Here is a 26,435-nt window from a genome sequence, read left to right as displayed (position 1 = left end):
TTGGTCCCTTCCTGATTGCCTTTTGGGTATGAAGAAAGGCAATTATTAATTTACTTGGTTGTCCAGTGGATTATCTAGTGGTCCAGCTTGCACCTCCACCTGGGTTCAGACAGCTGTCAATGTTCTATTCTGGTCTCTGGCAAGGATGAATCATTGGCAGCTATCTGCACTTTAGATCTTCCCAACGACCTGTGCAGAGCTACGAAGGGTCACAACAGAGCCAGCGCTACCATTATAATCTGTCTGGATTGTGTGTGTGTGTGTGTATACATATATATATAATTTATTTATTTTTCAAAATCTGTGCAGGTTTTTAAACGTATGAAAACAGGGATATGCAAAAGGCTGAATATTAGATCCAATGATAAATCTGGCTGCCAATCTGATTTTTCCCCCTAATTTGTTGCAAAATAAGAAGTGCTTCAAATGTTTTTTTTTTTTTTTTTTGCCTTCTTTTGGATCAACAGCAAAAACAGATATGAGAAAGGCTGAACTTGATGGATGCATTTCTCTTTTCAGCTATGCAACTATATACTATTAGAAAATATCTAACACAGAGTGAGTGTAAAATAATTAACCAATCGTCATGCATAACGTAGGCCTTACCAAAGGGGGCATCAGAGCATCTTGCAAACTACTTTCACACAGCACCCAGGTATTGAGATAATTGACTGCACAATGAGAGTTTACAGACAGTAAACGTTATGACGTGGGTTACAGCATAGTATTTGGGTAGTTTTGACGTAATAGTAGATATCCAGTACTCAATCATTAGTCAACAAACACTCTCTCGTAGATTTGACTAAGCTAATTTTGTAGCTCATAAAGTTGACATTACTTGCTCCTGCCTAATAGTGTCACACTACATTACATCCTTCATTGTCACCCCAGTAAACCCGCAGTCAGTGTGGCTTGCTACCTTAGTACACACAGCCCTGGGTGAGTGTGAGTGATCAGGTAGAGTGTTTAATGTGTGAGTAAGGGGTGGGAAGGACAGAGAGTCTCTGATTGACGGTGCAGGCGGAGCCTGGAGTCCCAGCCCAGCAAGGTCAGCCCAGAGCATAGACTGTCTTACCTCCTCTAGTCCTTGCTCAGTCTGCTGCATTTTAGGAGGAAGATGTCCTGTTATTACGAGTGTGAGTATTGTTTTCAGCCAGCCCATCTGATCACCGTGGGAACCCCGGAGGACTGATTCCCCTCTGCCTCTCCCTCTGATACTGTTGCCAGACAGAGAGTGTGTGAATGTTGGACAAACCCCCTTCCTTGCACGTTTCCTCGTCTGCCTGGCGTTTCTTTTCCTGATTAAAAAAAAAAAAAGCAAGACATCCCAGGGACCTCCTCTCTGCCTCTCTGCCTGCCTGCCTGTGTGTGTTTTTCTCTCTCTCTCTGTATTTTGCATGAAGGAGAGAGATGGCTGCAGACGGAGCTAGATCCAGGTTTGGCAATCTGGGCCAGCGTGGTGGAGGAAGCAGTAACAGTAGCCCATCTTCCAGTCCAAAGCTTGGAGGGGGGAAGAACAGGACCCCACCACAGCATAAGAGACAAACCAATGCCCCCTCTTCACCTGGGACCAAACACCAGCAGCTGAAACAAGCCTCGTCCTCCCCTGGGCATAGCTTCAAAAAAGTCACCCTCACCAAGCCCACCTTCTGCCACCACTGCACGGATTTTATCTGGGGTCTGGGAGGCTTCCAGTGTGAAGGTAATTAATGGCAATGTATCCAGAGATCAGAATGCTCAGATTGTGTGATGGAGCCTTAGCATGGTAGCATATCATTAAAACAGCACTGCCTGGAAGGAATCCCTTATCAACGTTGGGAGATGTATACAAGTGTCAGTGATTCATTTATTTTAGTAATCAGGGATTTTCCTTACTGTACACAGCTCTCCAACAAGTTTATTTTGACATTTTATTATTATTATTTTCATTTTTATGTGGTTGTTTTTTTGAGTCTAATTGATACATGATATAATAAATGAGGTTTGTGTCAGATGACAGGGAATGGCAGGTAAGGGATTACACTGTTATCACCAGGGAAGATCACTGAATTGGCAGTTTAATTGATGTGGAGAAGGGACTATCTTATTCCTGACAGTATGTCTGGTCATTTAAAAAAAAAAAAAAAAAAAAGAGAAGGCTCCTAATCATCGTTTTAATGGACAGGAGTGTAAAGAAAGGAAAAACTGTATTAATAAAAACAAATTGATTACATTTTATACGTGAAATGAAAATATTATGCAATGGCCTTTATTTGTGGCGTACAAGAGGAGAATCAATAAAAAAAAAAAAAAGGGCTTAGAAACGAATGATAATAAGAGAATGTGTACTAATATGTATATGATGCATCTATGTACAATCTGTTTTATAGTACTCTATGTATCTATTAGGAAAAATGTTTGTGTGTGTATAATTCGATCTATTTTAGACTAGGCACGAGTAACTGATTAGGTGACTAGTTCTTTGATTTCCTGACTAATTGTGTGCATTGAGATTTTGCTACTATAGACCGTGCAGGTCATTCCTACTTCTACATTTGTTTATTTTAGAATCGATAGCAGTTAAACAATGTAGTAAAACATATGGTGTTAAATCTGCTTTTCCTTCTGTGTCTAATCAGATAATTCTTATCTGTCTAACATTCTTCTGGTTTTGAAGTGTTTATTGTAGCTGCTCATTCAATACAATTTGAACCAGTATTGCATAATTAATATCCCACAAATGGGCTATAACAATGAATGAGTTTGATTTGTCAATCTTTCCTTAAGAGAGTAATGATGGATTATTTACATTTTGACTATTTGGTTTATTACATATTTTAGAAGATATGTCTTATTCATTTAAATATTCTTTATCTTGACTTATCATTTTTACTGTAAAGCATATAATTGGTGTTTTCAGAAGTGGTTATTGAATGACACCTTTTTATTTTTAAATATGCAACACACGCTAACCATTTAAAAACAGAGAAAATAGATATTTGGATTTTTTTAAATTGATTTATTTTTTAAACAAAATTATTATGGGCCATGGGATCAATGCCAACAAGCTATCTGAAACAATTTTGTTTAAACTGATGATTTGATTCTTAACAAATTCAGAATAGACTAAACATATTGACATGTTTTCGCTTAGTTCCATTTTAGTACTTGGATCATGATTTGCTCACTGCTCATATCTTAGCCTTGAAAACCAGAGCGCAGATTGCAGAGAAATTGACCCTGTACAGATTGTAATTAATTGCTCAACCAGCATGATTACGCTAAAGAGCAGCCATCACCAGGAGCGTTATTCAGTTCCATAATTTGTGTATACTGTTTAAAAGAGCTGTCTAGGTCTGGGAGACTTGGCAGAGGTCACATTTACCTCCGAAATGTCAGTTCTTTAGTGATAAAGATTTGATAAAAATGAATGACCCTCTGATTTAAAAAAATAATAAGAATGTATTTTTTATTTCATGTATTTAAGATAGAAGAGTTTAGCCTGGTCTTGTAATAATGCTTTTAAATGCACCCAGAGTAACATCTGGTCACTTTCTTGCAACATTTTTGGGCAATAGTCAAAATTAGGTCTTTAAAATTGGTGGCCTTGATGGCAAATCGTGCGCTCCAGGATTTTAGTTCGTCTCTGATATATAATTAATTTGAACATATGCTTTCCAAACGCTTAAAGAAGTTAGGCACTCACGTATCGCGAAAACCAATACGTTTCTCAAAGTTAATTATTTTCACAATGACAACTTATGTTACTTGCATAGGTTATGGTGCAAGGAGGTCCCCTGTACCTTCACTGCAGTGATAGAAAATAAATTGCTGCAGCTTTATGCCAACTGATGGGTGACTGGCAATTCTTCCCCTGCCTGTCAAAGTGCCTGCATGATGTCTACATACAATAAAGTATCCATCTCCTCTGACCAGCTCAGCTTACTGTTAAGGGGCCTAACCCACATTAGAACAAAGGGTCCAACTCCAGCTGACATGTTATTTTTATTGTGGTTATACAAGTCATAGTATTTGATTATATCTGTAGCATTATGCAGTGAATGTTAATTGTGTAGACGCCTTTAAGACCACAGCTACAAAATATAAAATGTTGGTTTAAGTATGATCTAACCGATCCGCAGTATAATCAGCCCTGCTAAGATGTGCTTCTCATCTATTCTAAATAGACTTAACTATTTTGAAGTCCAAAGATCTATCTTCTCTGAAAAACTCTATGTGAGGCCCTCTGGTTTAAAAATAAAATGTAGGAATGGCCAACTGCAATCAATTTGTGATCCTTGCCCAATGGATAACCCTTGGATAACAGAATTGTCAACGTAATATTTTACCAGGAGGCATCTATGTTGTTAAGGAAATCCATACTCCAAATGGCAGGTAAAACCTCCCTGAATGAGACCCATCAACCTTGGATAACGTTTGCTTCTTATAGGCCTCATCATTGAGGTATGGATTCTCCAGAGACATTGGGAGAGATTTAATAGAGTGTTCTGTTATAAACATGTAAAATAGGAGGAATGACAAATTGTATGTGCCTGCTGATTGCACTGGCTTAATGTATTAGTGTTTGAGATCACTTTAGAAGTAAGACTTCTCCACAGTTGACTTTCCTTTCATAATATAGTTGATCACAGTTGACTTCCCTTTCATATTATATGAACATGCAGGTAACCAAATGTGTTTACATGATGTTTAGCAAGAATGGAAATAGTTTCTTGTTTTTTTTTTTTTTTTGTTTGTTTTTTTTAATTCATAAGGAACTCTCAGGTAAGCTTCACCAATATAAAAAAGGGGAAAAGGAAAAAACATGGACCCCTTGCTAAATGTGTCTCTATGTGTACTGGCCAAAGGAGGCTGGTCCATAGGGGCAGGAGGGACCCGCCAGTTTTTGTTGCAAAAAAAAAAACAAAAACACCCCAGAAGAATAAAATCTATTGGCATTGTAAGGATTACTAATAAGTGTCTGTTTACCTTTTCCTTGTCGTTGATGACTGGAAATACTGACGTAACATGGCACTGCATTCATGGGGTTAAGTGGGTAGAGCCCAACAAGCTAGGGGGTTGTACCTTACCATCTTTAAACTTCACCAGCCACCACTGGTACAAGCTAAACCAATGGAGCTCTAGTGTCACATTATAGATCATATTTGGCACTATATTTTTTTTTTCATAACTTTTTTTGTGCTATCAGAGCCTTTCAGGATTCAAATCTAGCGGATATGTTTTTTGTTTAAATGTGTGCTTTTACAATAACACATTATGTGAGCTAAGTGGAAACACAAGCCTTCATCGTAACTGCAAGATTTTTTTTTTTTTGTATGTTTTTCGTGAAAGTTTAACCATACATAAGTAATATTTAGAAACATACTTGATAAGGTGTTAAGTACATTATTGGAGTGATGGGGGCTGTGGAAGATTGAATTTAAAAATAGAAGGAAATACAAATATTTACTGGAAGACAATTTAATAAACATCTGCTTGGATTCCAAGAGATGTAAAGAAAGTAGGATCTTCTAATGAACTGCCAAGAATTAGAGATCTGCCCTAACAATGTAGAAAATACTGGTTTTCATTGTAAACAAGCAAGATTTTTCTGTTCATATTTGGACCATTTCAAGACGATCATCTGTAAGACCTATAGCAAGCAAAAAGAAAAAAAAAAAGTCATTCTTGTTCTCATCCGTAAAGATTGTAAACTGATAGATTTCCAATTGAAAAAGTTTAGACCAAGATAGCTCAGCTAGAAAAATTCTCCAAATAAAAATCATAGCTTGATTAATTTAGTGTATATTTTACCATTTGAATTTCAAGCTGCTACAATTCAGAATTTAGTGAATAAACCTCTGTAGTTTGTTAGTGTTTGTGTGTGGTTTTATATTTATATATATATATATATATATATATATATACACACATACTAGGGTTCATAATACAGATTCATTTTTTATTGTGTTTATATTAAATTGAGATAAATATACATGAAACTTCGCAGGTGATTTTTAAAGAAGAAACATTTTAGTTTTCAGTTAAGAGTTAATTTTAAATATTCTAAATGTGGTTCTGAGTTATTGGAATTGTAAAATAAAGTTTGTGGAGTTTTAATTGCAAATGACTAGGTGATAAAAATGTCATGGTGGTTATAGTGACGTCATGACACAGAGGCGTGAAACTGGGACACATGCTGGCAGTTGTAGTCTATGTGTTGACTCGGGCTGATGGACTGAGTAAGGTGATTGTATCCTTGGTTGAAAAGAAACCAGACACGGCTCAGGACCTGGGATTTTGGGGGTACGTTAATCCTAATAGAGAACTTGGTCTCCACTTGGATGTAAAGCATGTTAATTAGTGTCTGAACTCATTGTAATATTGTAGGATCTCTTATATTATTAGCCTAAACTAATCCAGGATCAGAAATGGTTCTAAAAACAATAAAATGCCAATATTCATATAACACAGTAATAACTATACTGTAATAAATATAATTTCATACCAAAACTGCAATGTTTTCAGTTGCTGGGTTAAGGGGAGAGGGACACTGCACTCAGACTGGTTCAATGAGATGAATTGGTCTAAGTGCTTGTAGTCCCTTTAAATGTTTATTATGCATTTTCTTTGCCTAATCCATCAAATTTAGGGCACTACATGGTCTGTTTACAATTCTTTATTATATTTTTAACTATGTGTTACAAAGTAATAAACTCTTAAACCATGTAGATTTTTTTTTTTTTTTAATAGAAAAATAATAAAATATAATTTCATACCAAAGCACAAAGATAATCAGTGAATAAGTGAAAGAAAATAATGGAAAAAAAGAAATGTGATTAATATTGGTACATCCTTAGACAGTAACTAAGAAAAATAAAATAAAAAAAAAACTATTCATGTTTGAAAACTCTGTTTAGGCCAAAAAAAATGTTAGGCCAAATTGTTATAACTTAACTTAATTTAAGAAAACATTGGTTTGCCTGGAATAATTGTCTACAAAAGGAATTTTATGTGGCACATTTGCTTTCCCAAACCGAATATGATTTTATCAATGTTCTCAAATTCCTGTTCAATATGCCGTATTCTTTGAATGAATCTAATTTGCCACGTTAGACTTGGACTCACTTAACAATGCAGAAGTCATTGAATGTGGCAATTGCATGTCCCTTAAGACTGTTTGCTTCAAGTATTGTATGATATACTATCTGTCAGATCATACAAGTGGATTGTCTAAATACATAACTTCATCCTTTTGCTTGGAAGCAAATTATATCTGTATGACCTTGTAAAACAATGATTCTTTCCATTTTTGACAGGAATGGATCAGAAACACTCTGTCTCCTACTACTTTATACAGCCGAATATAGTGTCTGGTGTTCATGTACATGGCATTAAAATTGGCTCATTGACTTATTCGAATACATTCTTTTAATCCCTGGTTACACGTAACAAAATTAATTCTACAGATCTACATGATCAGAGGGATCTAGATTGAACTAAGTAGAAGGCAGTTCCGCAACGTTAAACAATTTAATTGTAGATAGCTGTCTTGGATAATATGTAGTTCTTGTTCCAACCTGTAGTAACCCACCAATATAGTGCTTTTGCTATCAGAACTCCAGAATTGCTTCCAGGAAGAATGTCAAATTGTGACTAGACAATGCCACTTTCTAACCTTCGGGCATGGTAGTACACTAACAAAACAGAGCCTCAAAATGCGTGCTTCCATGGTCCCAGAACATAAAGGGAAAACTTTGGTTTAGAATTAGATCTTTTGCGTTTTTTTGTTTTTTTGTAGATAATACGTGTGTGTGTGTGTGTGTGTATCGTTGTCTATGTTCTTGGACTGTTATTTATTGCATGATATCATTGTAATTCACGTATTCATGGAGCTATTCATTAAAACAGGATTAATTGTGTAGTATTGCCAGAAAGGCCATATATTGTTTTGTATGTATAGTTACACAACACTGTCAATGCTGTGTATCTTTACATAGGTGGGGCGTACACTTAATCAATGTGGTTACCCATCAGTTTTTTGACATACAGAGTAGCTGCACTGACAGATAAACAGCAGACTAACCCTATCTCCCTTTGTAGAGGCTCAGCGCCTGTAGTTCTAAGACTAGAAATGGATGTAACTACAGTCTTTAACCCCTTAAGGACACATGACATGTGTGACATGTCATGATTCCCTTTTATTCCAGAAGTTTGGTCCTTAAGGGAGTTATACGGGTTATGTATGTATTCAGTATATCTTTTTCATGTACTTTATTTTTTTATTTTTTTTACCATAAGGAAAATCCAATTTTGAATTTGTGCTTCCTATGGTTGCGCTCAGTGTAAGGCTAATGCCATACATTGCAATGAAGCTCATTTGTTGCTTCCAGCTGTTTGCCTTTGTTGATATAATAACCAAAAATAGAACGGTCAGTGTCAACAAAGAGCTTCTGCTATGTGTTTGTGCTGCTGCTTTGCATCCCCTTTGCTTAAATGTTGCTGCATGTTCGTTGTTCTGCAAATTGCAGCGTTTCCACATAAAAAGTATTTGTACTTAATATCCTTCTTTTTACTATTTTAAAACAAATGATTTTTAATAATTTTTTTTTGGGGGGGGGCTGACTTGCGTTCTTTATCCGGATAGGTAGCAGCCTATGTAAAATAGGAAGAATAGTACTCATATTTGTCATTGGACTACCACAGTCTTATTTGAAAGGGATCTGTTAGCAGAAGTGTGTGTGTGTGTGTGTGTGTGTGTGTGTGTGTGTGTGTGTGTGACTGTCTCTTAACAATATGATGCAGCCCCAGGAATTAGAATATGTTATGAGTTTAATCCAAGGAATGTGAAAAAAATATATATATAGTTTTAACCCCTTCTGGGTTGCCCCCTCTGGGCAGAGCTGTACTGAGAACTTTTAAGCGATTTGCTAATGGCTATTTCGGAATGTCATTTAAAACAAGAACAGTGTATCTTATTCAAACAGATTGATTTTTAAATACATTTTGTTTTAGCTTACAGACACATTTCTATGAGTATTATTGCTGTGGAGCTCCGATATACACTCAGACACACCAACCATAATATATATATATATATATATATTATACTAATATATATTGGTGTGCGCGCATCTGTAATACGTCATCTTTTATGTTTTTCATTTCATGTCTTAATAAATGGAAATGATAAAACATTATTATTTTCTTTTCTTTTTTTTTGTAATTCTTTATTTTTGTTGTGCATGTTGTAACAGGTGTGCTTGCACAGCCACGACAGCATGGGCAAGTACGTTAGTGACAATAGAGAGAGACATTATCATGGTATGTGGAAAACGGCACAATTTTTAAAGGAGATATTCGATTACATTAATACATTATTACATTGAATAAGTTAAGGTTAACAACAACAACAAGCTTAGTAGCTCTTTATTACTCACTTATAAAAATCCAGAGTAAAAATACTAAAATTGAAGAACTGCAAAAAATCTATCTTGACAATGCTAACTAATAAAGGCTTTTGGTAATGACATTTTTTTTTTTTTTTGCATCGTATAGTGTTTTCAAAGGAACAGGAGAAAACTTCTGTTTAAATGTTTGAACTATCATCAGCGTTCCAAGACTTTAATCACAATCAATGCAGCTAAATATGACCATAAAAAGAGAGCAGGTTTGTTTTATTCAAAACAAATAGCAGGAAAAAAATTATAATTTGCCAATTACTGCATACTTTTTCAATAATTCACATATCTAAAGAGACATTGTGTGCTAGTGTTGTAACTAAAGTTTAAAAATGAAAATATCTAGTGTCACTTAAAGTTAGATATTGCAATGAGCAAAAAACCTTGAACTATTTTTTTTCTTCGTTCAAGTTGAAATACTTTCAAATAATCCTGTGCCATATAATTCTTATTTAAAAAGTTCAACAAAGACTTTTCCCCTCTTTTCTGATTCCTTAAAACACACACTAAAGGATGGTTTAACTTACCGTATTTATTCGAGTATAACGCGCACACGTGTATAACGCGCACCCCTAATTTTCTATTAAAAAATCGGTATAAAATTTTGTACCGATTTTTTTAATCTAAAATTAGGGGTGCTCGTTATACTCGAATAAATATTAGCCCAGCAGAAGAGGGAGGGGGTGCTCCGATAATACCTCCCAGGACCGCCGGGCAGCAAGCGTTTACTCACCTCCCTGCAGCTCCTCCAGCTCCCCAGTGTAAATCTCGCGAGACCCGCGGCCGTCTGAGCTGGCCGCGGGTCTCGCGAGATTTACACTGGGGAGCTGGGGGAGCTGCAGGGAGGTGAGTAAACGCTTGCTGCCCGCCACCCCAGGACCGCCGGGCTTGTAATGAGCCTGGCGGTCCTGGGAGGTATTATCGGAGCACCCACTCCCTCCCTCTTCTGGTGGGCTAATATTTATTCGAGTATAACGCGCACCCCTAATTTTAGATTAAAAATCGGTACAAAATTTTGTGCGTTATACTCGAATAAATACGGTAGTTTAAATAACTAAATAAAAACGAAGTTTCCACTTAAAGCAATAACTCTGCTGTAAGAAAACAAAACAAAAAACGTTGCCTCCTGTGCCATCTGTCACAATCCAGATATGGCTGTTCCATCCAGGCCAATCCCTCAAATACTATTAAAACCATGTGGAGCTGCACTCTGCATGCATTGCTCCTATTTATTTCAGTAAGGAATTACCCTACATGCTCAGTAGGTTACAGCTTATTGTATTAAAGGAACACTAAACATGTATTCCTGACCCTGAGGTGTTAACGCCACTCTCTAGACCCCCTGACCTCTCCTTGCCCCCCTAAATATAGCAAAATCTTACTTTTATTCCAGTCTGCTGCTGCTGGTTCTGCCCTGATCTGCCTGCTTGGTTGACCTCATCAAAAATGGTGTTCTGAGCCAATCACATTGCTTTCTCATTGTATTTATTGGCTGCGACTGTCAAGGAGGCAGATCAAGGGCAGAGCCCGCACAAGCCAAACACAGCCCTGGCAAATCAGCATCTCCTCATAGAAATGCATTGAATGGATGAATCTCTAGGCTGTAATGTAAACATTGCATTTTCTATGAAAAGACCGTGTTTACTGCAAAAAGCCTGAAGGGAATGATTATACTCACCAGGTCAAATACAATAAGCTATAGTTGTTCTGGTGACTACAGTGTCCCTTTAAGGTTGTCTGTTGCTTCCTCATTGAAAATTATGGAAGTTGTAGAGGTGCAGCTCCTGTTGCTTCCAGCAAGAGATCAGAGATGGGCAAGTATGGCACCAAACATTAAAGCGACCCTGCCATATTTTTTATTTGATTTACCTTTCATTATGTGTCCTGTATCTTTGATTATTCTGTCCCACTTGACACTTTCTTTTATTTATATTTATCATATTTTCTTTCTTGTGCTGAATCTCAATATAAGTGCACAGCCATTTTATTCTCTTCTGCTCATGATGTCGGCTGTTTGCCCTCCCGTGTGACTGATTTTACTGATGAGCTGAAGGTAAATTTGATTGGCAACTTAAACCAACATTCATTAAGCTCTGCCTATTGTCAAGTTTGTTGTCAACTGAACTGCTATTCTTAAGGAAAATGTAGACCTTACTTTTCCTTATGTAATGTATGTTTGGAAAACAAAAGCTCTCAGGAAAAAATTAAAAAGGTTCAAACACAGCTTTACAGATTAGTTAAAGTTTATTTTTCGTGAAAAGTTGCTTTAATTATTGAGGGAGACTTTAGAAGAGGCAGATTTGCTGCAAGGTTGCTATTAAGCACATATGGTATTGTATTTTTAAAGTGGCTCTGTCGCCCCAAACTTGCCTTTCTCCTGTTGTTTCCTCTTATCTTCCTCTTTTAGAATCTGTTCTTTTTTTCATATCTGGTATATTTCTCTTTAAAACCACGTTTTCAATTTCTCTTTAAAAGAGAAGTTTAGGGGCTGCTTTTGCCTTTTGTATTTTTCCTACACTTGACAAATGTGACAAAAGGTTGGAGCTTAAGGCAAGCTTCGCTTCTACTGTCACGCTAACAAAGGTTAAAGCTTGCCTGTAGGAAAAATACATAATTCAAAGTAGCCCCTACTTTGTCTTATGTTCTAAAGAGAAATAGATCAGAAAAGAAGAATAGATTTTGAAAGAAGACGAGAAGAGGAAACTTATAGACAAAGGTACGTTTGAAGTGATGGAGCTTCTTTAAATTTATAATACAGAAAATAATTTAAGGCTGCCATTTGCTGAAGGTTTTTTTTTTTTTTGTATATATAACAATTTCTAAACATACTACGCATAATGTAGGTATATATGTATTTTCCTGACATATGGTGGCAGTACAATAGGGATGTACTCTTCCCTCGGGACAAGCATCTGAAATAAATAATTAACATAAAAAGTTCCTCCCCTTACCAGGTATAAGAGACCCCATCAGCCCTAGGACCTCCGTTCTCTTTCTTGTTCCAACCGGAACGGACGGCATCTGGAATATGGATGGTGAGGCACATGGGTTGCTGCCAGGGGGATCCGGTCTGATAGCCTCCTGGGTGGAGAGCTGAATGGCCAGGAAAACATCCTGCAGTCTTACGGAGCAGGTATGTAAGCCTGCTTTTATGCCGCGTGCGGTCACCGGCTAAGCAGGGAGGTGGTCTCTTGTGACAGCAAATCACTGTCCGTGTGAGACTCATGCGCACAGTGGTGGAACGCACGCCCGGGTAGTTATGCGTCCCACCGGAGATCCGACCGCACTATCGCGCATGCGCGGTCTGAACTCCCCGAAATAGCGCCAGTTTCGAATGGATTTTGCCTATTTATACTGTGCAGATCTTAAAAAGCCAGTTCCAAGACTAAACATCTCTGTTGTAGTGAATGCTCCACTCCTTTACCAGATGGGTTTAAAAGGAAAATCTGTAATATTTGCTCTTCTTTGACGCTAGAAAAATCCAAGCAACAAGAAATGAAATCCCCTTTGTCTTGGTTTCAGGATAATTTGGCCCAGACTTTTGAGTCTTTTAAAGAACCAGCTCACACTTCTATAAAAGCTACTAAACAAAAAGCTAAAAGGAAGAGATCACCGTCTAGTTCAGAACTCTCTTCAGGGGAATGTTCCTTCTCATATTCAGATATGCTAATGGAAACCCTCCATACCATAGGCATAGGGCCAAAATACGGAATTTGGGTGAAGGCACTATACACCTGCCCAACGGCGCGACTCAGGATCAACGGCGCACTGACGGACCCGTTTCGTATCTACAACGGAACCAGACAAGGCTGCCCACTGTCACCGTTACTATTCGCGCTTACGCTGGAGCCATTCCTAAACAAGATCAGACGCAATGCAGACATCCAGGGGCTCAAGCTAGGGAACACTCACCACAAAACACTAGTCTACGCGGATGACATGCTATTCGTGGTCACGAACCCTCAAACCTCCCTACCAGCGATACAGAAAGAATGCGAGGATTACGGGCGGGTCTCAAACCTAAAGATTAACTACTCAAAGTCGGAGATACTGAACTTAACCATCAAGCACACGGATAAACTAACTCTTCAGAGGCAACACCCATACAGCTGGTGTGATCACCGCATGCGATACTTAAGGGTTTGGCTCACCCCCAACCCGGCAGACCTATACACGCAAAACTACCTTCCCATATTGAAAACAGCGACGGAGGAACTACGTAGATGGAACGCCCTATACATCTCGTGGCTGGGAAGGATCAATGCGGTCAAGATGACGCTGCTGTTTGTGTTCCAAACCGTGCCGATACATGCTCCGCAAACATTTTTCAAGGCACTGAAGGCAGAGGTTCGCTCGTTTGTCTGGAAAGGCAAGTCCCCACGCATAGCGCACACCCAGTTAATCTTACCTAAGCTTCGAGGAGGCCTGGCGCTCCCAGACTTTGAGAAATATTACCACGCAACATACCTGACGCGAATCGCCAGCTGGACGATAGCCAGCGGCACAAAACCATGGACCCAACTGGAATCGGACACCATCAATTGTGACCTCCGAACACTACCCTGGATACCCGCGGCAGCATAAAGACGCAAACGCATCACCAACCCCTTCGTGGCGGCAACAATGAAGATCTGGCACAGACAGGGCCAAAAACAATACCTGACGACGAACTCGGGCCCGCTGCTGCCACTAAGGGGCAACCCGGACTTCCCAGCAGGGGACCTTGGCCCCACACCGAGCCCGACAGGTCGCCCAGCAATCCCTCGCATGGTGGACGTCCTCATGCACCCATTTAATATTCGGCCACTAACAGACCTCTACCTGGACAGACCACTCACGTTCTCACACACACTGGCTAGAGCACAACTCTCCCGATACGCCAAATCGATCACGCAAAAACCATCCCTGCTGAGGGAAATGACACAATTCGAACGCCTCTGCACACAAGACGCGGAAACACCCAGAGCCATCTCACAGATATACACCATACTGATCACCAGTAGATACCTACTAGCACCGCCCTGCATAAGGAACTGGGAAGAAGACCTTGACGAGGCCATGTCAGAAGCAGACTGGGACAAATGCCTCACCCTGATACAAAAAACGCCAAGCTCAGCGCGCCTACAGGAAAACTCCTATAAGGTGCTCACCAGATGGTATCTGGCACCAACGACCCTACACGTCAGGAACCCAGACATACCAGACACCTGCTGGAGATGCGGGGAGGAAACGGGCACATTCCTACATGTCTGGTGGTCATGCACACGGATACAGCCGTTCTGGGATACGGTCAGAGACGTCATACACGAAGTAACAGACGAGATGCTCCCGAGATCCCCAGCAGCCTTTCTCCTCCATCACACCAGCATGGCCACACAATCATACGGCAGATCCATACTACCGCGGTTGCTGAACGCAGCCAAAGCGATCATCCCAATCTATTGGAAACAGATAAGCATACCCCCGATATCAAAATGGGTGGAGGAGGTAGAAAGCACCAGGACATACGAGGATATCAAGGCAAACACCCCGAAACTCCGAGACAGATACACCAAACGCTGGTTTCACTGGATGAGACTAACCACATCAAACGACTTCCAACGACGCCTGGCCCCACAATAGCCGGACGGACCGGGAGGAGGGAGAGGAAGACCGGGGGACCAGGCGGGGAGACGTGGTGCGGGGGGGGCAGCAGCAGGGGATGGAACCACGCACAACCCCCCCCCCCCACCCAACCCACACTACCCACCCCCCCAGACCGACGCCAGACCAGACCCGCTAACGCAACACACAAGACGGACAAGGAAGCAAAACTAGATCGACAGACCTAAACAGGACACACCCACCCAACACGGCAGACGGGAGACACCATACGAACAACACAACCCCACATAAAACCATACGAACTCCAACCCGACATAACAACACAACAGCCAAGACACAGGGAGGGACACCAACATAGGCTACCAAGGGGAGAAAAACGCGCGCTGGAAACAGAAACCTAACAGTTCGCACCAATACATACGCACATACACTTAACTGAGGCCCTTCCAACCTATCTAGGAGAGATTATAATATACGGGAACAGGCACCACTCACCGAACACCAATAGGCACGGGACCCAGACTTTGACGAACAGGAAACAGCACATAGGAACCGAAACAGCCACACGGATAGATGCACCACACTATATTACCATCCAAGGCTGAAGCAATCTGCCTCAGCAGCGGAGATACCGACACGGCTATAACACGCAACGACAACCAGATACCCAAACAAACTATACTGCAGCAGGACCTGGAGACGCGCAGTGCCCAGAGCACACGAACCACTGAGACACTCATAGTTGTAGGTAGAGCAACATGGACGGACACACGCACAAAACTCACAAATTACCTACCCAAACAAGGTTCAGGAACAGCCAAACACGACCACAACACGACGAGACACACAAGGAAATAGACATTCAGCAACACGGGTAACATACCACAATACGTATTAGAACAACGCAAAACGCGGATATGTGCCCCTCAGAAGAGACGACACTGGGTCGTAACACTATGCCAAAGTTCACCAGAGCTGACAAGACAATAGTGAGCCACAAACACTACAGGGGTTGAGTACGAACAACTGACCATGCATAAGCAAACTGTTTTACACCTGCATAAGCAAACTGGCCTCAGCACGGGCGACAAAATGCAAACTGCTGTACGCACCGAATATACACGCCCCTGCGCGGGCAACCCAAGCTTAATCAAACACGAAGATGCTGCACACACGTACGCTATGGCAACAATGAGAATATATAAAACTATAACACACAGCCGTAAAACCTAATCGAGTGCATAGATCAGTTGACAATAGGAACTAACATGTCGTATTATACAGGCTACAACAAATTCGCTTCTGCGTAAGCGACAAACTGTGTACATTGTTATTCACCAATGCTTATGCCCCTGCGTGGGCGACTACTTGCTTTACTAAGAACCAGTTCGATATTTGCGTTTATATTATGACAACAATAAAAATATTCAAAACAAAGAAGGAAGAAGACTTGGATGCAATAATGAGCATATCAGAGCGTACAAAAGAAAAAATCTCTTGGTGGCTGGAGGAAAATTTCCTTTCAGAAGGCCTGTCCTTTCGTAAAAAATCTTGGATCGTTATTTCAACAGACGCCTCAAACACAGGTTGGGGAGCTCACCTCTTATACCACTTAAGACAAGGTGTTTGGTCAAAAAAGGAAACAAAGGAATCTACAAATTTCAAGGAGTTGTTAGCAGTACTCTACGCTCTTCAGCAGTTCAAAAGTTTTTCATTTTGGGGAAAGCTGTAAAAATCCAGTCAGACAATCAGACTACTGTCTCCTACCTGAATAAACAAGGCGGTACAAGAGTAAATGAATTGTATCTCCTTTGCTCACGGATTATGTCCTGGGCTCAAAGTCATCTGGACGACATTTCAGCCGTTCACATTCGGGGTATAGACAATGTGGTAGCAGACGATTTGAGCAGATCAAAATGGTCCCAAAACGAGTGGTCTCTCAATCAAGAAATTTTTGCTCAGCTGGTGGAGAGATTCGGTCTTCCAGTCATAGACCTTATGGCAAGAAGATCCAATGCAAAAGTGAGTTTGTTTGCCTCCCTCTTCAAGGTAGACAGGCCTCTTATAATGGATGGTCTTTTGATCCAATGGGAGTTTCCCCTTGCTTACATTTTCCCCCCAGTAAGCCTAATCCCGAGAATTCTGCCAAAAGGTACATCAGATCAAGCACGTCTTCTAGCCATAATGCCGTACTGGCCGAACCGCAGCTGCTTCTCGGTTTTGAATAAAATGGCTTTAAAGTACTGTATTCTTCCAGTAACACCGGATCTTCTGGAAAACAAGGAGATTCCAGTGGGAATTTTGAACATGTTCAAATTGACAGCTTGGCTGCTGCAAGGCTAATTCTGCATAATCGGGGTATTAAGAAGGAGAGGTTTCGATTACTATTCAGTTCTACCAGGAGCTCTACCTCTTCTATATACTTGAAGATTTGGACAAGATTTCTTCACTGGTACATTTCTTATTGTTGCATAAGATCTTCTCCTTCTACTGATACTATCCTTCATTTTGTACAAGATGGTCTTGATCAGGGTTTTAGTCTGTCTACCCTCAAAGTCCAAGTTTCTGCTCTAAGTCATTTTTTGGTAAAAAATTGGGCTTCTAATCCTCTCATTAGGAGATTTTTTTTAAAGCGGTAAGACTTTTAAAGCCTCCTAAGAAAATCTGTTTTCCCTCTTGGGATTTGTCTTTGGTTTTGAAATCTCTGTGTACTCAGCCTTTTGAACCTTTGGAAAAAGCTTAGTTGAAGAATCTGTCCCTGAAGACAGTGTTTTGAGTGGCCATCACTTCAGCTAAGAGAATAGGGGAACTCCAGGCCCATTCTTCTTCTCCCGTCTACGCCAGATTGGGAATTTGATTGGAACCTACTAGATGTGGGTAGGTCTCTGAAAATCTACTCAGACTGCTCCTCTGCATATAGGATGACTGATCATCTATTTGTGAATGTCTTTGGAAAATGTAAAGGCAAGGTTGCCTCCAAGGCCACTTTGGCAAGATGGCTGGTGGATGCTATAAAAATGGCTTATTCTTCCTCGAGCCTTCCTCTGCCTGCCTCCTTAAAAGCGCATTCTACTAGAGCCATGGCTGCCTCTTGGGCCGAAAAAGCGTGTGCCTCTCCGGAAGATATATGCAAAGCGGCTACCTGGTCTTCTTTCAACACTTTTGTCAAACATTACAGACTAGATGTATTCTCTGCCTCTGACACTGATTTCGGGCATAAGGCGTTACAAGCTGTTAATGCCTAAATTCCCGCCCTTAGTCTGGGATCTCGATATATCCCTATTGTACTGCCACCATATGTCAGGAAAAACTGCAATTTTACTCACCGTAAATTCCTTTTTCCTTAATATGGTGGCAGTACAGCATTCCCTCCCTTTATGTATATATTCAATTTTGGTGTTCTATGGATCCACTGTGGTGTTCTTGGTACGTACTGAGGTCCTAGGGCTGATGTGGTCTCTTATACCTGGTAAGGGGAGGAACTTTTTATGTTAATTATTTATTTCAGATGCTTGTCCCGAGGGAAGAGTACATCCCTATTGTACTGCCACCATATTAAGGATAAAGGAATTTATGGTGAGTAAAATTGCAGTTTTCTACATATATGCAAAAATACATTTCATAACACAGGTAATAATTACTGTTGAAATTTCGCAAAAACATGTAATTTTTAATGTTTTGCAACATAATATCTTATTATAGATATTCACTTCAAAAAGTATTGTAATTATGTGTGATATATGCATTTGTCATAATAAGTACCTTGCTCATAATTGTTTCTGGTTTCATTTAAGGCACAATTTGTGTGTATACAGACACTTGGCTTAAAATTTCAAGTCATACACTTCTAGTCCATGGCACACACGTACTAAGGGTGAATTCCAGCTCATCTGGGCTACAGTTTTAATTGGCAATGTCTAATGGAGAGTGAAAATTTGGAGACCTGGTATATCTGTGTGTGTGTGTATTGGTGCCTTTGTAAATTATTAGAAATATACTGCTGAGTTAGCAAACCTTTATGTGAGCTTGCCCTTACCATGGGGCTCTTGTGTAACTCACAGAGTGACTAAATTGATGGGAAATCTATTGATTATTCGTAAAAAAAAAAAAAAATTCAATGGTGGAACATTAGTTCAGTTAAAATGGGTATCTTATATAATGGCTCAATCACCGTGGAAACACTGGAATGTTTCTGTAGATTACTGTTCTTTTAGAACTTTGTCGCAGATACCCCTGTGTTACGTTTGTTGGTACATAAATAGGAGTGACACACATACTTTTATGGAAATACAGATTGTATTCTCCCTCAATTCCTTTCTTACCTATGTCAGTGTTCCCTGTATCTGCCCAGTGTGAACACACTATTTTCATTCTTGCATTTTTATGCTCTTGATAATTTAAGTACTATCAGCAAATATCTTTGACACCATTAATTATTCTCAATTTGATTACTGTAAGGTTGTTTGAACCTAGAGTTTTTTGTTTTCATGAGTTGAAATAAAATTCAAGTTAAATGTTTCTCCCCTCAAAAAATAAAAAAATATTTATTTTAACTTTCTTGTGCAAGTGGTAGTTTTGGAAGTGGTGGTGGGATGTCACCAATTTCCCATTCCTGTTGGCCTTTTTATTTTGCTGTGGTCATCCCAGAATTAACTGATACATCATCCCACCCACCCCCCACCCCCCACTTTTTTTTCTTTTTCTTAATGCAAGTAAATTATTGGCTGTCATAATGGTACACCTAAGCATGATTTTCTGTTTCAGTTGTGGTGTGTAACATTTTTGCATTGTATGTATGAGAAATACATATTGTATTTATGTGTGATATCAATTTGTTTACCTAGTTAAATAGATGAACAGTTTGGCTCTTTAAATGTCATTATTATAATTCTATATTTTATTTATAATTTCTTTTATGCACTGAACAAATCAAAATAAGCAATACCAAAATATGCTTATTTAAATTTTTTACTAGGTGCAGTAAGCTGGAGCAGTCAAACAGAAAATATCTGGACACAGTGCTACTAGTTGATTATAAAATCTTAATTATTGTTTATAGAAAATGTTTTTGTTTGTTTCATATTACATATGCTTGAATAGTATACTTGATTTGTTTTTACTGAGATGCACGATGCCTTTGTTAGCATTTCCCTCGTATGTTTATTAATCTGCTAGTGTATTTTTTATTTATTTTAAAATTCACCAATCTATATCAGTGCTTTCTAAACTTTTTGGTGACACACTTTTTAGACACGTAACGTGACACGGTGAATCAGGTTTACTAGCAAACTGAATGTTAAACTACTACTAACCCCTTATAAGAGATAGGTACACATACATAAATTGTAATAACATATCTCAGAAAAAACATTTCATTTATATTTTTAAAAATCTATGATTTCATTATTATCATTGCCATTCATATAGCGCCAACAGATTCTGCAGTGCTTTACAGTATTACGAGAGGGGGGATTTAACTATAAAAAGGACAATTGCAAGAAAACTTACAGGAACGATAGGTTGACGAGGACCCTGCTCAAACAAGCTTACAGTCTATATTTTGTAACCTAACATACATTTCAAGACTGTCGTCATTTATGAGTAACAATATGTAAATATGTGCAAGAATTAAAAAATTTAATTGAATAAACCCAATAACTACTTACCATGTTATTGAGCAGTGGCAGGTCCAGAGACTGATCTCGGGAGGGGCACTTTTAGATTATTTAAAAAAATAATCCATGCACAATAACCACTACAGCTCTGTGTAGTGGTTATGGTGCCAGGAGTGCCGGGACCCCCTGCCAGAGTAAGTAGTCAAACCGTTTAAGAACAGTTTGACAACTTACCTGGGGTCTGCTGGGATATGGGGCTGTAGCAAGGCATAGGGAGCAGTAGGGTGTGTGGGACAATGTGTGTGTGGGGCAATGTGTGAATGTGTATTGAGTGTGTGTGTGTGTGTGTGTGTGTGCAATCTATGTGTATGAGGGGCAGTGTGTATGCGTGTGTGTGTGTGTATGAGGGGGCAGTGTGTGTATGGGGGGCAGGGTGTGTGTGTGTGTGTGTAGGCAGTATATGTAAAGGCAGTGTATGTGTATGGGGGGGCAATGTGTGTAGGGGGCAGTGTGTGAATGTGTGGTGAGAAGGGTAGGGGGGCTTTTTTTTATCAAATTTTTTTTTAAAAATAAATTATAAAAATAAATGTCCCTCCTCCCTTTTTACCTTTTACTGTAAGGAGGGGGGACATTTCTCCATTTCTGGTGGTCCGGTGGGGATTCCCTGTGGCCCCAGTGGTGAGAGTGAACTCTAGCCCGTAGCTCCAGGGATAGAGGTCACTCTTGCGAGATCCGGAGCGTTGCCGTGGTAACCGCAGCAATGCTCCATGCTCGCAAGAGTAGGACCCAGAGGAGCTGCAGGCTGAACTAACTCTCTCCCTCTCTCTCTTTCCCTTTCCCCTTTTCCCCTTTTCCTTTTTTCCCCCCTTTTCCCCTTTTTTCCCCCCTTTTCCCCCTTCTTCCCCCCTTTCCCCCCCGGATCTGCCAGTGTTATTGAGATGTATGAGGTTAATAGGATCACACTAATAATAAGACTTATCCCGCTTCAAATTTTTGTAAGGCTGTTCAGGAAGCACTACGGTTTCTAAGCTGCTGTTCACACAGAGCACGCCATGCATGCGTGACCATGTCATGACGCCCCACTTCCACTGTCCAATATGCAGTATGATCTCTCGACCGCAGTGCATGCTAATAGGTACTGAAGAGAGCATCGCAAGCCCGACCGTCTTATGCAGGTGACAATTAGTATGCACCGCATACTAATTGTCACCTGCATAAGACGCACGCCATGCATGCGTGACCATGTCATGACGCCCCACTTCCACTGTCCAATATGCAGTATGATCTCTCGACCGCAGTGCATGCTAATAGGTACTGAAGAGAGCATCGCAAGCCCGACCGTCTTATGCAGGTGACACGACACACTTGCACCATTAACCTGACACACTAACATCCCATGAGACACCGTTTGGAAAGCACTGGTCTATATGCTTGGGAACAAAATTGAGGTATTTCCTATGATCATAAATCTGTTACTCTTCATCTGTGAGCCTGGGGATAGGCATTATATGAAATGAGACAGTGGGTGTTTCTGTATGTTGAGCAGTTTACTTTTAATGTATTGTCTCCAATTGCCTACACAGAGAAGATATTTGTTACTTCAATGCAGATTTTTATGGAGAAATTTACATTGTGTGTATAACTGGGACAGATACGGCTCTCTGAAATCCTGTAGCAAAATTAAGCTGTGCTTGACTTATTATGTTTAAGTAAACTTTTAATATAGAATATTTGCATAACAAATGCAAACAAGAAATGTTTATGAATTGTTGGTGTGTTTAAATATTACCTTACGTACGTCTATCAAGTTATTTTGTGTAAAGAAACGTTGAAAACTATTTCCTATATATACATTCCAAGCCGATTTTTACTTTTAATATTTTTTATACGTTGTGCACATTAGAATGACAAAGACTTTTTGGTGTAAAGTACATACATTTAATTTTTTTATTTCTTTTCTAATTTTAGGTTTTCTTATAACCTTTATTTAAGCAAATATGTGTTTGTGGAAAAATTCAATTTAGAAATCCACACCTCTGTATTGAGCTGTATCTTACACTATAGTTTTGTTTATTGTAATTCATTGTTGTATAACCTCTCCCCCCCCCCCCCCCCCCCCAAAAAAAACCCCCAAACCAACCACATATTTGTACTTATCAGTCAGTGCTAATAAAAAAAGCTTGACAAAGAGCAATTCTGGATCTAAACATTGCGGTGTTCCCTGGGTTGGAGTGCCTCTGCCTCTTCTGACATTGGTATCACTACTGTTGGGATGGTACTGGCCCATGGTCTAGTTTAGCACCCTCTGGCTGGCTTCTATGGATCGAGTGCAGATCCTATATTGATATTGTGAATATTACATAGCCAGTGTCATGGTTTTGTGAATCAGGCTGTTTGCAGCATTCTCCTGAACTGCCGACCACACATGAGTGTAGGGCTTGGACGCTGTCTATACCAGTCCACCCAAGTTGTTCATGATTCATGTACACTCACAAGTTGTAAAGATCTTGGACAGTAAAGCAGGGAGTAAAATTCCTGCTTTTATGTCGCTGATTCAAAGTTCAGGGGAAGGCAGCCATATAGCGGCAGCACTTTTTGGAGAATGACATCAATTTTAAGACACAACTCCAGGTACTCTCTGCACCATAACCTTCACAATAATATCAAGTTGTTGGGGCCTTCGAAAGACCATTTGATCTGGAATTCTAATATGTGAAGCAGCCTGCAAATGCAAAGAGAGGGCGCTCCTTTGCAGGATGACTTGGATCTCAAATATGGTAGGATTAGCTTTCCAAATGGTTTCTTATTTGCATGAAGTTTTGAATGATTTAGTAGACAAATATATACATTTTAAAATATTCTGATATGTTTTCATGTATTAGTGTTTATATATTTTATGATTATATAAGTTTTAGAATTTTTTTTTACGGTTTTAGTCAAAAATAAAAAACTATGTGGGAAAATAATATTAAATCGAGGCAATAATTTAAAGGTAGGATCCATTATGATAAGGGAGGTCTTCTTTGGGACTTGTACAGTGTACACATGGGGTTATGATATTAAAAATAGTCTTGCACACAGCACTGGATGGCCATTCTCCACCGACATGTCATCTACACTACATCTGAGAATGAAAATATTTTTGTTGCTAGATGAACATCTACTTTACTTGTATTCTAACTAACGTCTAACATCTGATTCATATTGTTCGTAAGGTGATGCAGAAGAGATGGGTAGAATTGAGCTCAGTCACTTCATTATTCAAGTTATTCAAGTTATTACCACTGCATTTGAAATGTAAGAGGATGATCGAATAGTGAATAGTAGACATAGACAAGAAATACGCATTGTCTATTGGGTATTTAACATAGAAACATAGAATGTGACGGCCCATCTAGTCTGCCCAGTTTTCTAAATACTTTCATTAGTCCCTGGCATTATCTTATAGTTAGGATAGCCTTATGCCTATCCCACGCATGCTTAAACTCCTTTACTGTGTTAACCTCTACCACTTCAGCTGGAAGGCTATTCCATGCATCCACTACCCTCTCAGTAAAGTAATACTTCCTGATATTATTTTTAAACCTTTGTCCCTCTAATTTAAGACTATGTCCTCTTGTTGTGGTAGTTTTTCCATTCTTTACTCTCCTATCTCCAGGCTATTTCTCTCTAAAGGGACACAATAGTTGGCAGAACAACTACAGCTTATTGTATTTGTTCTGGTGAGTATAATCATTCCCTTCAGGCTTTTTGCAATAAACACCGTCTTTTCAGAGAAAATGCAGTGTTTACATTACAGCCTAGGGATACTTCCACTGGCCACTCCTCAGATGGCTAATATAGGTGCTTCCTGGGGAAGTGGTGCACACTGTGCAGCACTGCCATTCAGTATCCCCATATTCTGCATGGAGACATTTAACTTTCCTCATAGAGATGCATTGATTCAATGCATATCTATGAAAAGATGCTGATTGGTCAATGCTGTGTTTGGCTTGTGCTGGCTCTGCATATACTTATAAAGTATAGATAGCGCTCTACAGCTGTGGATTAAAATGTGCAACATGCAGCCATGAAAGTGGCTTAAAGGAACACTATAGTCACCTAAATTACTTTAGCTAAATAAAGCAGTTTTAGTGTATAGATCATTCCCCTGCAATTTCACTGCTCAATTCACTGTCATTTAGGAGTTAAATCACTTTGTTTCTGTTTATGCAGCCCTAGCCACACCTCCCCTGGCTATGATTGACAGAGCCTGCATGAAAAAAAAAATGGATTCACTTTCAAACAGATGTAATTTACCTTAAATAATTGTATCTCAATCTCTAAATTGAACTTTAATCACATACAGGAGGCTCTTGCAGGGTCTAGCAAGCTATTAACATAGCAGGGGATAAGAAAATGTTAATTAAACAGAACTTGCAATAAAAGCCTAAATAGGGCTCTCTTTACAGGAAGTGTTTATGGAAGGCTGTGCAAGTCACATGCAGGGAGGTGTGACTAGGGTTCATAAACAAAGGGATTTAACTCCTAAATGGCAGAGGATTGAGCAGTGAGGCTGCAGGGGCATGTTCTATACACCAAAACTGCTTCATTAAGCTAAAGTTGTTCAGGTGACTATAGTGTCCCTTTAATGAGAAGAAATAAACTGTGCCCATCCAGGTCCACAAATCACATGTGCTGGCTCTACCCCATATCTGCCGACTTGACATGCTCAGCCAATCAAATGCTTTCCTATGGGAGAGCATTGTAATTGGCTGAGATCTTAACTTCTGATGAAGTCAGCAGCCAAGGAGGCAGATCAGGGGCAGAGCCAGCAGCAGCAGATGGGAATAAATGTAAGAATTTGCTATATTTAGGGTGTGGGGGGGGGGGGGGGGGCAGGGAGGCTCGATGGTGGCTATAAGGTCAGGAATACATGTTTGTGTTCCTGATCCTATAGTGTTCCTTTTAACTATATTCCCTATATTAAGGCATTAAGAAATATCAGATCATTTTATTTTGTCAATCAATCTGTCAGTCAAGTGCCAAGTATTAGTGAAAATGTAAAATGAAGAAAAATTCTTTCATGACACATTAAAGAGCTACCTAGAAGATATGGCTTTGTGGAGTTAAGCACATGTAATTGCGTAACTATCTCTTTAGCCAGACCGACCCACTGAGGGCGGTAGACTCTTCACAGAGTATTATTGAAACTCCTGTGCCTACCAAGCTGGAAAGATATGGATCTTTCTCAAAAGGGCATGTATGAGCAGGACGACGGACTGATACCGGAGAAACTGACGGAAGCCAAGCACAGAGAAGTGGACACAGGTTTCTTCAGGAAGGAAGAGATTCTTTATTCGATTCACCGACCGGGGCTCAGAGGGACTAATGTCACCAAAATACAACAAGATCTGAGCCCAGAACTGACTGTGTAAATGCATGATATAGACATATAGCTCCTCCTATAGTTAACTCTACCCACATATACTCTTTACCCAATCAGCTGAACAAGGCCTAACTTCCCTTACCTGTTAGACCACATGGCTCACCCAGAACAATGGAGGAGGGGAAGTGTTTTCAGTTTCTGCATTCCTGCACTTGCTCAGTACAGTGTTGATTGTATCTTAGCTACGTGTAACTGACGAACTGATACACCAACATTTACACATATGCCACGTGGAAATCTCTGCCTACTAAATTTAATTTCTACCGAGCTTCCACCACAGGACGGCCTCTGTGATCAGCTTCTAGATTTTGTTGCTTCAGATAGTGGATGTTTCTAGTCCTAGTTTAC

The 26,435-nt window shown here is 39.7% G+C and overlaps 1 protein-coding gene across 2 annotated transcripts in view; it reads left to right on the top strand.

Moving 5' to 3' along the window:
* The first annotated feature begins 1,063 nt into the window (after window positions 1-1,063).
* Window positions 1,064-26,435, top strand: part of DGKQ (diacylglycerol kinase theta) — a 178,312-nt gene continuing 152,940 nt past the window's right edge. For both annotated transcript variants that reach the window (XM_063455346.1, XM_063455345.1), the window contains exon 1: window positions 1,064-1,702. In XM_063455346.1, coding sequence (XP_063311416.1) covers window positions 1,411-1,702 — 292 coding nt within the window. In that variant the 5' untranslated portion in view covers window positions 1,064-1,410. The remainder of the gene's footprint in view (window positions 1,703-26,435) is intronic.

The sequence above is a fragment of the Pelobates fuscus genome, chromosome 5 (assembly GCF_036172605.1).
Source record: "Pelobates fuscus isolate aPelFus1 chromosome 5, aPelFus1.pri, whole genome shotgun sequence".
Lineage (NCBI taxonomy): Eukaryota > Metazoa > Chordata > Amphibia > Anura > Pelobatidae > Pelobates > Pelobates fuscus.
Note: the sequence above shows the minus strand (reverse complement) of the source record. Positions and strands in the feature narration are given on the sequence as shown.